The 12,333-nt window shown below is 35.6% G+C and overlaps 2 protein-coding genes and 1 long non-coding RNA gene across 3 annotated transcripts; 1 reads left to right on the forward strand and 2 right to left on the reverse strand.

Annotated features, from left to right (window-relative positions):
• Window positions 1-3,660: 3,660 nt before the first annotated feature.
• LOC143305940 (uncharacterized) lies at window positions 3,661-4,902 on the reverse strand. The gene is made up of 3 exons (XR_013063186.1): window positions 4,422-4,902; window positions 4,165-4,232; window positions 3,661-3,981 (listed from the first exon to the last, which is right to left on the reverse strand). It is a non-coding gene; the product is annotated as an uncharacterized LOC143305940 (long non-coding RNA).
• A 1,959-nt stretch (window positions 4,903-6,861) lies between these two features.
• Arl2 (ADP ribosylation factor-like 2) lies at window positions 6,862-7,846 on the forward strand. Its single transcript, XM_034320925.2, has 2 exons — window positions 6,862-7,021; window positions 7,173-7,846. Exons 1-2 carry the CDS (start codon window positions 6,957-6,959, stop codon window positions 7,660-7,662), a joined length of 555 nt encoding a protein of 184 aa, XP_034176816.1. The 5' UTR covers window positions 6,862-6,956; the 3' UTR covers window positions 7,663-7,846.
• Window positions 7,173-10,195, reverse strand: LOC117602658 (uncharacterized). The gene is made up of 6 exons (XM_034320923.2): window positions 9,987-10,195; window positions 9,674-9,928; window positions 9,168-9,584; window positions 8,602-9,109; window positions 8,124-8,537; window positions 7,173-8,063 (listed from the first exon to the last, which is right to left on the reverse strand). The coding sequence occupies exons 1-6, from the start codon at window positions 10,050-10,052 to the stop codon at window positions 7,846-7,848; spliced, it is 1,878 nt and encodes a 625-aa protein (XP_034176814.2). The 5' UTR covers window positions 10,053-10,195; the 3' UTR covers window positions 7,173-7,845.
• Window positions 10,196-12,333: the final 2,138 nt, after the last annotated feature.

The raw sequence follows: 12,333 nt of genomic DNA on the forward strand, positions 1-12,333 counted from the left end.
CCCACCGAATGTGAGTCATAGTTACTTCCACTAATTTAATAAATGCAAAAAAGTAAAAAATTTAATAACAATCGCGAATTCATTCGCAACACTAATTTCATTAATTATATAATATGTACAAAAACGTACGCGTGAAGGCTGCTCCATTATGCGCAACGCTAAGCTGAAAAAAAGAAAAAAAGAAAAAACGCGAACTGTAACGCAACACTACTCAAATCTACCGAATTTTGTAAGACGCAACACTAATCTAAAAAAGGGGTACAGCCAATCCACGGCTGTACCACGGCAGCTGGTCCATAGCTGCCTTATGGACCATGGCAACTCCAGTGGATGGTATTTGGGCATTTCTAATGCAAAACGCGAATATTCATTACCGCAATACTAATTAGCAGGGAACTCTATAAACTAATGCAAAGCAATCGCGTATTTATAAATCGCAACACTGGGAAACAATCGCGCTAATGTCATTCGCAACGCTATCTTTAACAGACATGCAATTAAAATGCAGAAAAGAGGGATTCTCAAACCGTGAATTTTTTACTTGCAACACTAATTTCATTAATTATATAATATGTACAAAAGCGTACGCGTGAAGGCTGCTCCATTATGCGCAACACTAAGCTGAAAAAAAGAAAAAAAGAGAAAACGCGAACTGTAACGCAACACTACTCAAATCTACCGAATTTTGTAAGACGCAACACTAATCTAAAAAAGGGGTACAGCCAATCCAAGGCTGTATCAAGGCAGCTGGTCCATAGCTGCCTTATGGACCATGGCAACTCCAGTGGATGGTTTTTGGGCATTTCATCATATATCGCAACTCTAATGCAAAACGCGAATATTCATTACCGCAACACTAATTAGCAGGGAACTCTATAAACTAATGCAAAGCAATCGCGTATTTATAAGTCGCAACACTGGGAAACAATCGCGCTAATATCATTCGCAACGCTATCTTTAAGAGACATGCAATTAAAATGCAAAAAAGAGGGATTCTCAAACCGTGAATTTTTTACTCGCAACACTAAAGCAATGAACATTAAAAAGCAAAACTCTCAAAAATCTTAAAGCAATCAACATTGAAAAGTTAAATTCTATTTTAAAGCAATGCAAGAAAGAAACGCGATATTTAAAGTTCGCAACACTCAATGAAAATCGCGATAATCATGCATACGCAAAATTAAATTGAACCGTGATCGATATTCATTCGCAACACTAAATTGAACCGTGGTCAATATTCGCAACACTAAATTGAAACCGCGATTTGCCCAAAATCATGGGGGTCACGGGCCCCCTCTTCTCCTGAAATTACAAAACTACAACTACAGGCAAGCACAGTGACAAAGTAATAACGATAATGATTTCCCATCCTTTTTTGCAAAAGGATGCAAAATCATTAGTAGTTCCCCTCTTGAAAGACAGTTTGTCGGGGCGCTTCGGCATATAGCCACTTCTTTCTTCGGGCGGTCCACCCACCTGAAACTTATATCTAAAGCTCGAGACTTGCAAATTCGCAAAATAAAAAAAAAACAATCAACAAAAAAGAAAAATCGCGAAACTCTAATTGACACGTGGACGAAAAAGGACTTTATATAAGTCGTTGTTCGTGCACACGTGCCGTGCTCGAGCAGAACTTGTGCGTTTCGTGCCATCGCGATCGCGTATGACGACTTATCAAGTCGCCAAAAATTTGAAAAATTGTACAGATAGAATCAAAGGCGAACGGCATACTCCGTTCGTATCGATGGTATCGTCAATTCTTCAAATATATTCCAGGTACAGGTTGATCACGCGAAATCGCGCCTACCCGACCAAGAGACTGTGACAACCTGTCCCGGCCCTACCTACTTACAATCTATCACACACACCAGAAGGTATACTACCTACCTACCTAACGCTATATTTAAAAAAGGCAAAATCACATTCTCACAAAAATTCATTCCACGACCCCCATACACTCCACCCGGGCGCAAGAGCCTAAACTAGGGAGAACGTCCCGGGACGCCTCCGTCACCCGAGTTTCATCTCACATCACACTCTACGGTACGTACCATTTTTCACTGAAATCGTCTGGCAAGGCTAGCAATCATTGCGTATAATGATAATTACAAAATTTAATTAACTACTTTGATATAGAATATTTCATAATAATGGTAATAATCATGGTAATAGTAATGGCAATATAGTAATAGTAATGGTAATAATACTATTTGGTTTGTACGTTCATTGTACATCTTGTTGAACAAAATATTATTTCAAATTAAAAGTTAAATGAAAAAGTTATTAAACCGACGCAATCCCACAGCCTAAAAACACACACACCATATGTGGAAATTACGTCGTGCACGATATACTAACACAATGCCAGCCGCTTATTAATTATTATTCTTATGAACTAGGTCATCGTGCCCATTGCCTCTACCCATCCAAGTAGCACCTGGGCACGTGAATGGGCTTTGGCAATAAACACGGAAGGGGTTAAACCTGAAAATCCTGATCTACAAACATGATTAGTACATAAACATCTAACGGGCTAATATTTCACTATTTTAATAAAAGTGACTCGACTTTGTAAATATAAAGCTTTAAGAACAAATACTGAAAAGTAAAATTGAGCAACTATGACGCAAACATGGTGCACTGCTAATATCAGCTGGCAACGAAGGGTCTCACGCCCCCTAGACTTACGCCAGACGCTACATACCACCCACCCCGCCTGGACGTCGTAACGCCAGGACAGAGTGCACCCCTTCGCTAAGAGCGCTACCCGCCCGTCCAACACGTTGCATCCAACGGTGTCAGATTTGCGGACGCCCATAGTATAGACAAAAGGACTGCAGTTTAGAATATGGTAACATATTTTCATATGTTCCGTATTCTAAAGCTGCGCCTGCAAAGGCCTAGTAATGCATGGGTATATCTCCCAGAGATGGTGTTCACGGTCTTATGCCGCGGAATCCTTGTAACTAATTTGATTAATTAAATAATATAAAGGATTGAGTTTAAAAACCAAAAGGATTCCCACCGAATACTAGTCAGTGCATCGTCATATTTACTCTCGCGTCGGAAATTTCTCGCAACACTAATTTAATAAAGGCAAAACTCTAATAAAAAGGAATTTAATGTCAAAATTGAATTTGATATTTTATTAAAAGCAAAATGACTAATTAAGAATTCTTTACAATGAAAAAAGAATTTATTCTGAAAATTAATAAGAAATTAAAACATCCTCGGGCGACTCCCTCCTCAGAGTAACTTTTCAAGAATACGCAAAATGTGTTGAAATAGATCACTCTGACTTGGAAATCTACCCGTCACGAATTGTCTTCTTGCACATAAATTGTTCATTTTTTCATGAACGTTTAAATAAGTTAAACTTCGCTATTGAATGAATTAAATTTTAAAAAATTCTCAAATTAGATTTGAATTTATAATGTACAAAATAATGTACAAAATCATTAATATGTATATCCAGTATACATATTACATAATACTATCAATATTATATTGCTTTGAACCATCGCAATAACTAAGTCAGATAGTATTTGACTTCTCTATTACAGACAAACTAAATAAAATTGTTTCGGTATTAAAATATTCTAATTCCACATTTAAAAACATTTAAGAGCATTCATGTATTTCATAAATATCTATTGGAATATGTGGAATTGAAATGATATTAAAACGCGGTGTACAAGAAGATCTAGCCTACACTAAATGAAATGAAACAATAAAAATGTTACTACTCATGGGTATAATCATACCCATGGTCACTATGCTTGTCAACCACGTATACAACTGGTAACCCGTGTCGATTCGGACCATTCGTCCTACGACATGATTGGGCACCAGAGGAACCATAAAACATGCGACTCACCGTTCGCAGATATACTCTTCTTCCGACAGTCAAGTAGGAGGATGGACAACACCAGCTAGGAGGCTGCCTTGTAGGAGAAGACGGAAGTCGTGAAGAAAATTCATCTGTAACAAAACAAAAAAGAATTACGGTTAATTTTGCAAATTATCAATTTTTATTCTAATAAAATTATATATGAAATTGAATTTTATAAAATATTAGCAATAGCAATTAAAAAGAACTCTCAATTATCAAGTATTGAAATTGTAAATTATTCTATTTAAATAAAAAGCAATTAAGTGACGTACCAAAACGGAAGTCGTGAAGAAAGCCATCATCAGGACATCCAGGATCTCGGCAAAATCAAAAAATTCATCTGTAACAAAACAAAAAAGAATTACGGTTAATTTTGAAAATTATCAATTCTTATTGTAATAAAATTATATATAAATTTGGATTTTATCAAATATTAACAATGAAAAATAACTCTCAACTATCAAGTGTTGAAATTGTAAATTATTCTACTTGAATTAAAATTAATTAAATAAAGTAATAAGATACTTACACTCTTTCCTCGTGGAGCAACGCTCAAGACTCCTCTTCAGTGGTGCACTGACTCTAATACCGGATATATCGAGCAATTAAAAAAAAAAATTAAAAATAAAAATATAGATATGAAATACTAGTAACGCGACCGTGAATAATTTCCGGCGAACAATTGTAGTGATTCTACTTTCACGATGAAAAAGGAAAAAGCAGAGCCGCGATACTCTAGAAAATATTTTATAATACGTAGCAAACACTGACTCTACTATCGCGTGATTCCTAATCGTACAAACGCAACTCTATTCAGGGCCAGTTCACCCTTGTCAAAATCAAAACATTGGAATTACGTGCAAACACTGACTCTACCGACCGCCTTGCGCGCGGCCACAACAATTCCTGGAAGAAAGGCTTAGTGAGCAGGGATGGGCTGGGTGGAAATATACAAAAAAAAGAACAAAACATTCTTCCTATTAAGCATTCGTTGAAGAAATACTGTTATGTGTAAATGGAAATATCAGTGAAATATTTTCAACGAACACGAATATTATTTGAGTTGAATATGAATCCTAGATAACATCGTAATAACGAAATGTATTAAATAATTGTTGATAATTATTCCAATGAATATTACAAGGATAAAAAATCATTGTTAAATACATATAATAGACTATTTTATTAAAGTAGAGGATTTCTGTTGTTAAAATTGTAAGCATACTAAAGACTATTGAAAATTCTATTATGTCGTAATTTATAAATTGTCCAAATTCTTTTCAATAAGCAAAGTTCAATAATTAATCAGGCTTCAACAGCATGTGATTTAAAAACGTAATTCTATTTTAATTTAAACTTGCATCGAAAGCTGGATATTATAATATAATTACTACGATTTAACAAAAGTAGATTGTTTAAAATAATTAATAATTGCAGATGAGAAGCAATCATTTGCAGTAGAATACGAATTATTTCAATTTTGTTCTAATTTAAAACAAATGTATTAAAATACTAGTCAAAATTAGTTAATAAAATGAAAAATTAATTATTCTTCTTTTATAAATTCATTAAAGAACAAAAATGTCTCTAATCTTTTCTTTCTTGGTACCTTGGTACCAATTAATTATCAAAAATGCTTAGAATTAGCAACGACTCAATGAAAAAAAAGTAATAATAAACGTTAATAATTGATTAGAATAAATTAAAACAATAAATGTTTACAAAATTCTATTTCAAACCCATATCAGCTGGCATGACGTCCTTTCAATATCCATCAAATATCTGTAACAAAAAAGGAACACGAATTTATGTAAATAAAATTTAATCAACAATAATAAAATTATTAATAAACGATCGAACTATAATTGATGCAAAATATTTTAATAAATACAATGCGTACCTTCTAAGTACTTATGCGGAAGGATGCTCTCAATACGTCTTATCACTTCGACGTTTGCGAGGGAAATGGCGAGACCTTCCTTTCCACCGAAGACTGGTCGGCACTGCTTCGGCATTCTTCGGTATATTCCGCTAATGGCCGATACCAAAGCAAGTACACGAACAGGTCTAAACAGGAATAATATTACGATGCTCAAGAACGAACGTTATTAAATTAAAAACAGCGAATTGTGTAAAACAGTACTAAAAACGTTCAATAATGTTTAGGAACTTAACGATATAAAAGAGAAAATAATTCAGATTCTGCTGTTCCACTCTTATTGTGCATTCGCGGCGAGAGCAAAAATTTTCAACTCGCATATTTTTGAAGAAAACGCCGAATTAATGTCAAAGATCAAGAATTCAGACTGCTCTTCGATGTTTCTTTCAGTATTTTGTACTTTTAACACCCAATCGGCAATTTAATTTAAGATTTGAAGATAATTTAGTCTTACCTGTTGCAGACACGTGCCAAACGGACGAAGCTTCGAAGAGAACTGTTACTCTCCACCACACTCCGCGGAACGCACCCTTTAACGATGAATCTGATTGGTCTAAATGGGAAGACGCAATAACGGACGACCAATCACAGCCATTGGTAGAAACTTCAAATTGCTTCGAAACTTTAATACTAAAGTACGGAAAAGGGTCATTGAAAAGTATTGACGCCATATTGTAATAAATTTAAAATTACTTTTTTCAATTTATAGGACCGAAATATAGGAAAGAAGATAATTTTAATTCGTATCTATATCGGCAAAATATGGTATAAATTTTCAGCTTACGTATTTCTGAAGACAATGTGGAAACAATGTCAGAAATCATGACTCCGGCCTTCTCTTCAACTTTGTCTTCTGTTATTTGTATTTTGGATACCTGATACACAATTTAATATAATATTTTAATACTATTGAAGGCGATGCAAGCGTTGAGCTGTATGTAAAGTTTTCAACGCTTGCACCACCTTCAGCCCGTAGAGGCTAGTATTATGGTTTCATGTTCGCCAATCTAAGTTATCAAAATTTTCAAATATTCCACAACACTGTAGTTACTGCATTTACTTAACTTCAGGCTTTTACTGTGATATGTCAAATTGCACTGAGTAACATAATTAACAGTGTTTACAATGGGATTGCTAACAATACTTAAGAAATTGAAGCAAAAAGAAAAGGAAATGCGCATTTTAATGTTGTATGTACATATATACTTTTTTCGTGTGTCTATATTTATAGGTTAGAAAAAAGGTTACTGTTAATTACATTTAAATTATATCTTGCTTAGTACAAATACATTTTATACTTCGTTATGTACTGTAATATAATTTGATTGTTGTATTTTACAGAGGTTTGGATAATGCTGGTAAAACTACTATTTTGAAAAGGCTCAGTGGAGAACCAATTGATACAATATCACCAACTCTTGGTTTCAACATTAAAACTTTGGATCACCGTGGATATAAACTTAATATATGGGATGTAGGTGGTCAAAAATCATTGCGTTCCTATTGGAGAAATTACTTCGAATCAACAGATGGGCTTGTTTGGGTAATTGACAGTGCAGATAAAAGAAGATTGGAGGATTGTAAAGCAGAATTATACAAACTTCTGCAAGAAGAAAGATTAGAAGGTGCAAGTCTTTTAATTCTTGCAAATAAGCAAGATATGCCTGGAGCATTGTCTACATCAGATATTGCAGAAATTTTGGAATTATTTAGCATTAAAACTCATCATTGGAAAATATATAAATGTTCTGCAGTTACCGGAGAGAATCTTGTAGAAGGAATAAATTGGATTGTTGATGATATTTCTGCAAGGATATTTTACATAGACTAAGGAATATATTAAATTATGTAAATTAAATTGATAGTATTATAATTTTTTTACAAGTTTTTTTTTATCTTTCTCTTAAATTATAATAGTATTGTATTTTAATTTATTATAGCTACACAGTTATAACAATAAAATAAAATCTAATATGTATTTTTATAACATTTCTTAATATAATGCTTCAGTCTTCTATTTTGTTTTCTTTTTCCCTTTCGCCTTAGCTTTTTTCTTCTTTTTGACGGGTTTCTCCGGTGGAAGTTTAGTATCCGGATATTGTTTCATATAAATTGATTTCAGTAGGTTTTGATCGACAGTATGTCTTGGACCAGCGAATGCAATTATTATTTCATTTATAAGAGACTGCGATAATTTTAATCGGAAATTTTTCACCAACCCCGTGAATTTTCCTATAAAATTTTAAACGACGTATATTTTTATTCTATATATACTACATTACCTTTAAATACCTCTAGAAATAAGATCATCGGATAGCGAGAGTACGAAATGGCCAAAGTTTTTACGACGTTTTTTATTTTTAGGTTTCATTGCTTCATAGTTTGCTCTCTTTAAAAGTATCGTTTTTACATCCGGCCCTTCTACAGTATAATTGCTAAGTATTCCCCCCAGTTTAATTTCAAGCCATGGTCTATCATTCTTAATTGAATCAAGTTCTGGAAGTATATTTTTGTTCGCCCAAATGTTTGTAAGGTCCAAAATTTGTAGTTGACTATCAGGAGCTTTGTTTGGCGTGACTGCTTTGACAAGCTCAAACGCACCCTCCCCTTTCACGGGATTGTCACCGAAATGTAGCTCTTTCAACACATTATTCTTTGACAAAGCTCTTGCTATGGGAACTGCGTCTTCGTCGTAGAACCGATTTCCTAGAAAAAACAAATTTGCGATTCTAGTTACAAACATTAAACAATAATTCCTACAATATATTACCACTTAAATCTAATTTTTGAAGTGCAATCGAATGCAACAGCAATCGACGAAGGAAAGGGACACATTCTTTGCCCAATGCATTCCAGGATAAGTCAAGATCAACCAAAGTTGTATTGTTCTCCAGTCCTTTATACAACTTCTTCCAAGTCTCTACCGTATATAAAGAATTCCACGAGAGATCTAAGTGTTTCAGGGTGTCTGAACAAGAGAGCAATCTTTGCAATGTGTCTGAACACGTCTCGTCCAGATGATTGCCGCTTAAAGAGAGATTCTGGATACTCTCGTTATTACATATTGCTGTTGTAACATGACTGAGACCTTCATTACGAATGTTACAGTCGGAAAGATCCAATGTGGTTAATGTTACGTTCCTCATGATTCCATCGTAAATCTTTGCGGCGCCGTTCGGACCGATTAGACACCCTGACAGAAATAGAGTAGTTATTATGTTATTCTTCGTTAGCAAATCATTCAGGTGATAGCAGGCGTCCTCCGATAGCCAGTTGCCCTGAAAAATTTAATTAACAACGACATCTTTGCTTGTTTGATTTAAAACAAAAGACTACCGTGAGATTAATAGTTTCTACTGAAGGATTGTTCATTAGAGCTTCGCAAAGAGGTCTTATAATGGCTGAATTAACACCATAGTACTGGAGATTGATCGAATCGGAAAGCAACATGTCTTTTAATGATTGTATAGGTTGAAGGCCTGACAATTTCGTCAGATCCTCAAATTTCATCACACCATCCTCTGGGTAAATGGTTTGGTGTTCCTGAATGGTCCAAAAGGCTGGTACCAAGCCGGGATCGTCAGGGATCGGATACTTGGTATACAGATTATGTAATTTCAATTGAGAATCGCTGATGTCTATGTCTTTGAGGCAAGGATGGATAGAACTTTCCGTCGATGATTTCGCGGAGGAAATGGATTCGTCTTCAGGTGTGATCAAGGTTTCTCGAGAGAGATCTTCCTTCTTTTCAATCTATACATTTTACGTATGATTTCTGTTATCATTTTTGACAACGAAGATTAGTATTTTTGATCGAACTACGGTTACCAAAATAGAATTACACCAATCAATCCTCGTAATAACGACTTGTGTGCTTCGGTTTTGGCCGATATCCTCTCTGCTCTGTGCTCGTGGAATCGTGATATCAAGGCAGCATATATATCTATTTCTTCCGCTTCTTCTGCCTTTTCTTCCACCATTTCATCATCTTCTTCATCTTCATCTTCATCTTCTTCTTCCGAAACTCTGTCTTCATATTCATAATAATCCGAGTAATAATCCGATAGGTCAGTAAAATATTCGTCATCGATATCCATCTGAAACGCAAATTCTTCGTTTGCGAACGAAGGAATCGTGATAAAATTGTAGTATTACTAGGTATTCTTCGAAAGGTTCCATTTTCGGTTCTCCAATCTGCATTTTCTTTACTAGAGTATCCATGTTGAAAGTGATGCTAAATTATTGTTCATTGCATTTCTGGAGGATTTTTAAGAATAGTTTGGAAATCAAGGAGGAGGAAAACAAAATCTGACATCAGTTTTATGACATTTATGGGCAAACTTTAGGTATAAAGAGAAAATATGTAAGTACCAGACAATTTACCGCCTTTGTTTTCGAGGAATCATGACCTAAGGGGTCCCAGACACCCCAGCATGAAAACAGGTCGGAATGCAGCGAGCGTCACCTATGCATCGGGGTTCCTGACACCCCGGATGGTATCAGGTCGGTATGTAGAGAGCGCCAAAGATGCATTGGGGTCCCTGATACCCCGGATATCATAGCGTCGATATGCAGAGTGTCAAAGGTGCTTCGGGGTCCCCAACACCCCAAGATATATCATATCGGTATATAGAAAGCGCTACCGAGGCAGCGGGGTCCCAAACACCCCACGGTGATATTTGGTCGGTATGCTGAGAACGTCACCGATGCACCGGGGTCCCTAGCACCCCGATTGCCATAATGTCAGTATGCCGAGTGTTACCGGCGCTTCGGGGTCCCTAGCACCCCAAGATGATATCAGATCGGTATTCAGAGAGCGTTACCGGCGCTCCGTTTGTCCCTCGCATAAGTAAATACATATGATCTGAGCGGATGAAAAAGAAAGAGAAGCCGCGATCCTGACAATCGGCAAACCATGATTGCTTCTTCCTCTTTTTCATTCGCTGTTCTTTTTACTCCTCCCGGGTTTAGTGCCCTTGTCGACACATTATGTATCGTTAAGGGAATGCGCGCGCAGTTAAAATGTGCGACCCATAGATTTTCTATGGAAAAATTGAAACTTCTGTAACTTTTGATTCTGACCATTTAGACGCACAAACGCAACGGCGTATCTTTAACCCTAGTAGTTCTCAAGTTGAAAAGTAACACGGACGGGCGTTTTTGCGCTTTATATATATAAGATATATTATTTAGGTGTCGAGGGGGCTCTTGAACACGCGGTTCACACGGACCTTATTCGGCCACTGGCAGCTGACTCATTTACCGGGTATTCGTCAAGTGGCTCTTCTGGGCCATTGTATTGTAATTTCGGCAGATCGTTCATTCAACGGTCACGCGGGTGTACGCGGCTCGTGTGTCGTGGTCAAGATCGCCCCGTTGGTCACCGATGTTTGTCTCGGTCATGAAATTGCTCACACGGGGCCTTTGTTAATCTCAGACGCGCTTTCGATGTTAATGAACACCGTATTATCCTCAATGAAATGATCTATTCAAAATTCTTGGTTGATTTACAGGCAATGGGTAGGAACTGGCAAGAGGAGGTTCAGAAGTGTAACATCAGTTAATCGATTAATTTTTACATATCGGTCAATATTAAATGGTGACACAAAGGAACTTAAATTTTCATTAATATTCTTAGTAATAATGATAAGCGTTTTTAGTTAGGATAAACACTGAATCAATAAAAATAATAGTTTAGTATTGTCCATTAGCGAATATTCAAATCTTGAAATGATGAGGAATTTTTTAAAACGGTAATGGACAAAGCGCTCTTTTTCAAAAAATCGCCACAGAAGATACTATCATCGTCATCTACCAGCAATGTGCTGAACTATGTCGAGGAAACCCTTCCGATTTTCAGTCAATAACATACATATATTTTTTTAAATATAATTTTAAAAAACTTATCAAGAGTGTCGCTATTTAAAGTATATTGATGATATAAAATAAATTAAAACCTCTGACAAATATGAAATATGAAATTTACAGTTCTGTTAATTTTAGCACTTGCTATTGGATGGCGCCAATGGTACCTTTTCAAAAAACACAATATCAAATTAAAAAATATAAAAATAAGACTTGAACGATACGTTTAGCCCTTTCGATTAGAGAATTATCTTTTTAATACTATATAAATTAAATACTTGTAGCATTTTAATTAAAACTATAAACTTAAAGAATTTTTGAAATTAAAATCAATCCATTGATCTATAGATCATTTTTTGACAATCTATGTACGACACAGATTCCTGTTGAACTCAATTAATATTACTGATATTAATATTATATTAACTTATTTCATTCACCCGGTGAAAGGCTACCCCTTGTAATTCGCAGTGAACATGTTAATTACAATTATCACAATTATACAGTACCGTCTGTACATACGTTCGTTTTCACTGTGGCATTTAACGTGTTAATGCCACCTTTCGAAAACAGACTTGCTTTGCCTTGTTCTGTTTCAACTGGTGGCAGCTGTTCCCGGAAGGCACGTTTACCAACG

This window comes from Osmia lignaria, chromosome 12 (assembly GCF_051020975.1).
Source record: "Osmia lignaria lignaria isolate PbOS001 chromosome 12, iyOsmLign1, whole genome shotgun sequence".
NCBI lineage: Eukaryota > Metazoa > Arthropoda > Insecta > Hymenoptera > Megachilidae > Osmia > Osmia lignaria.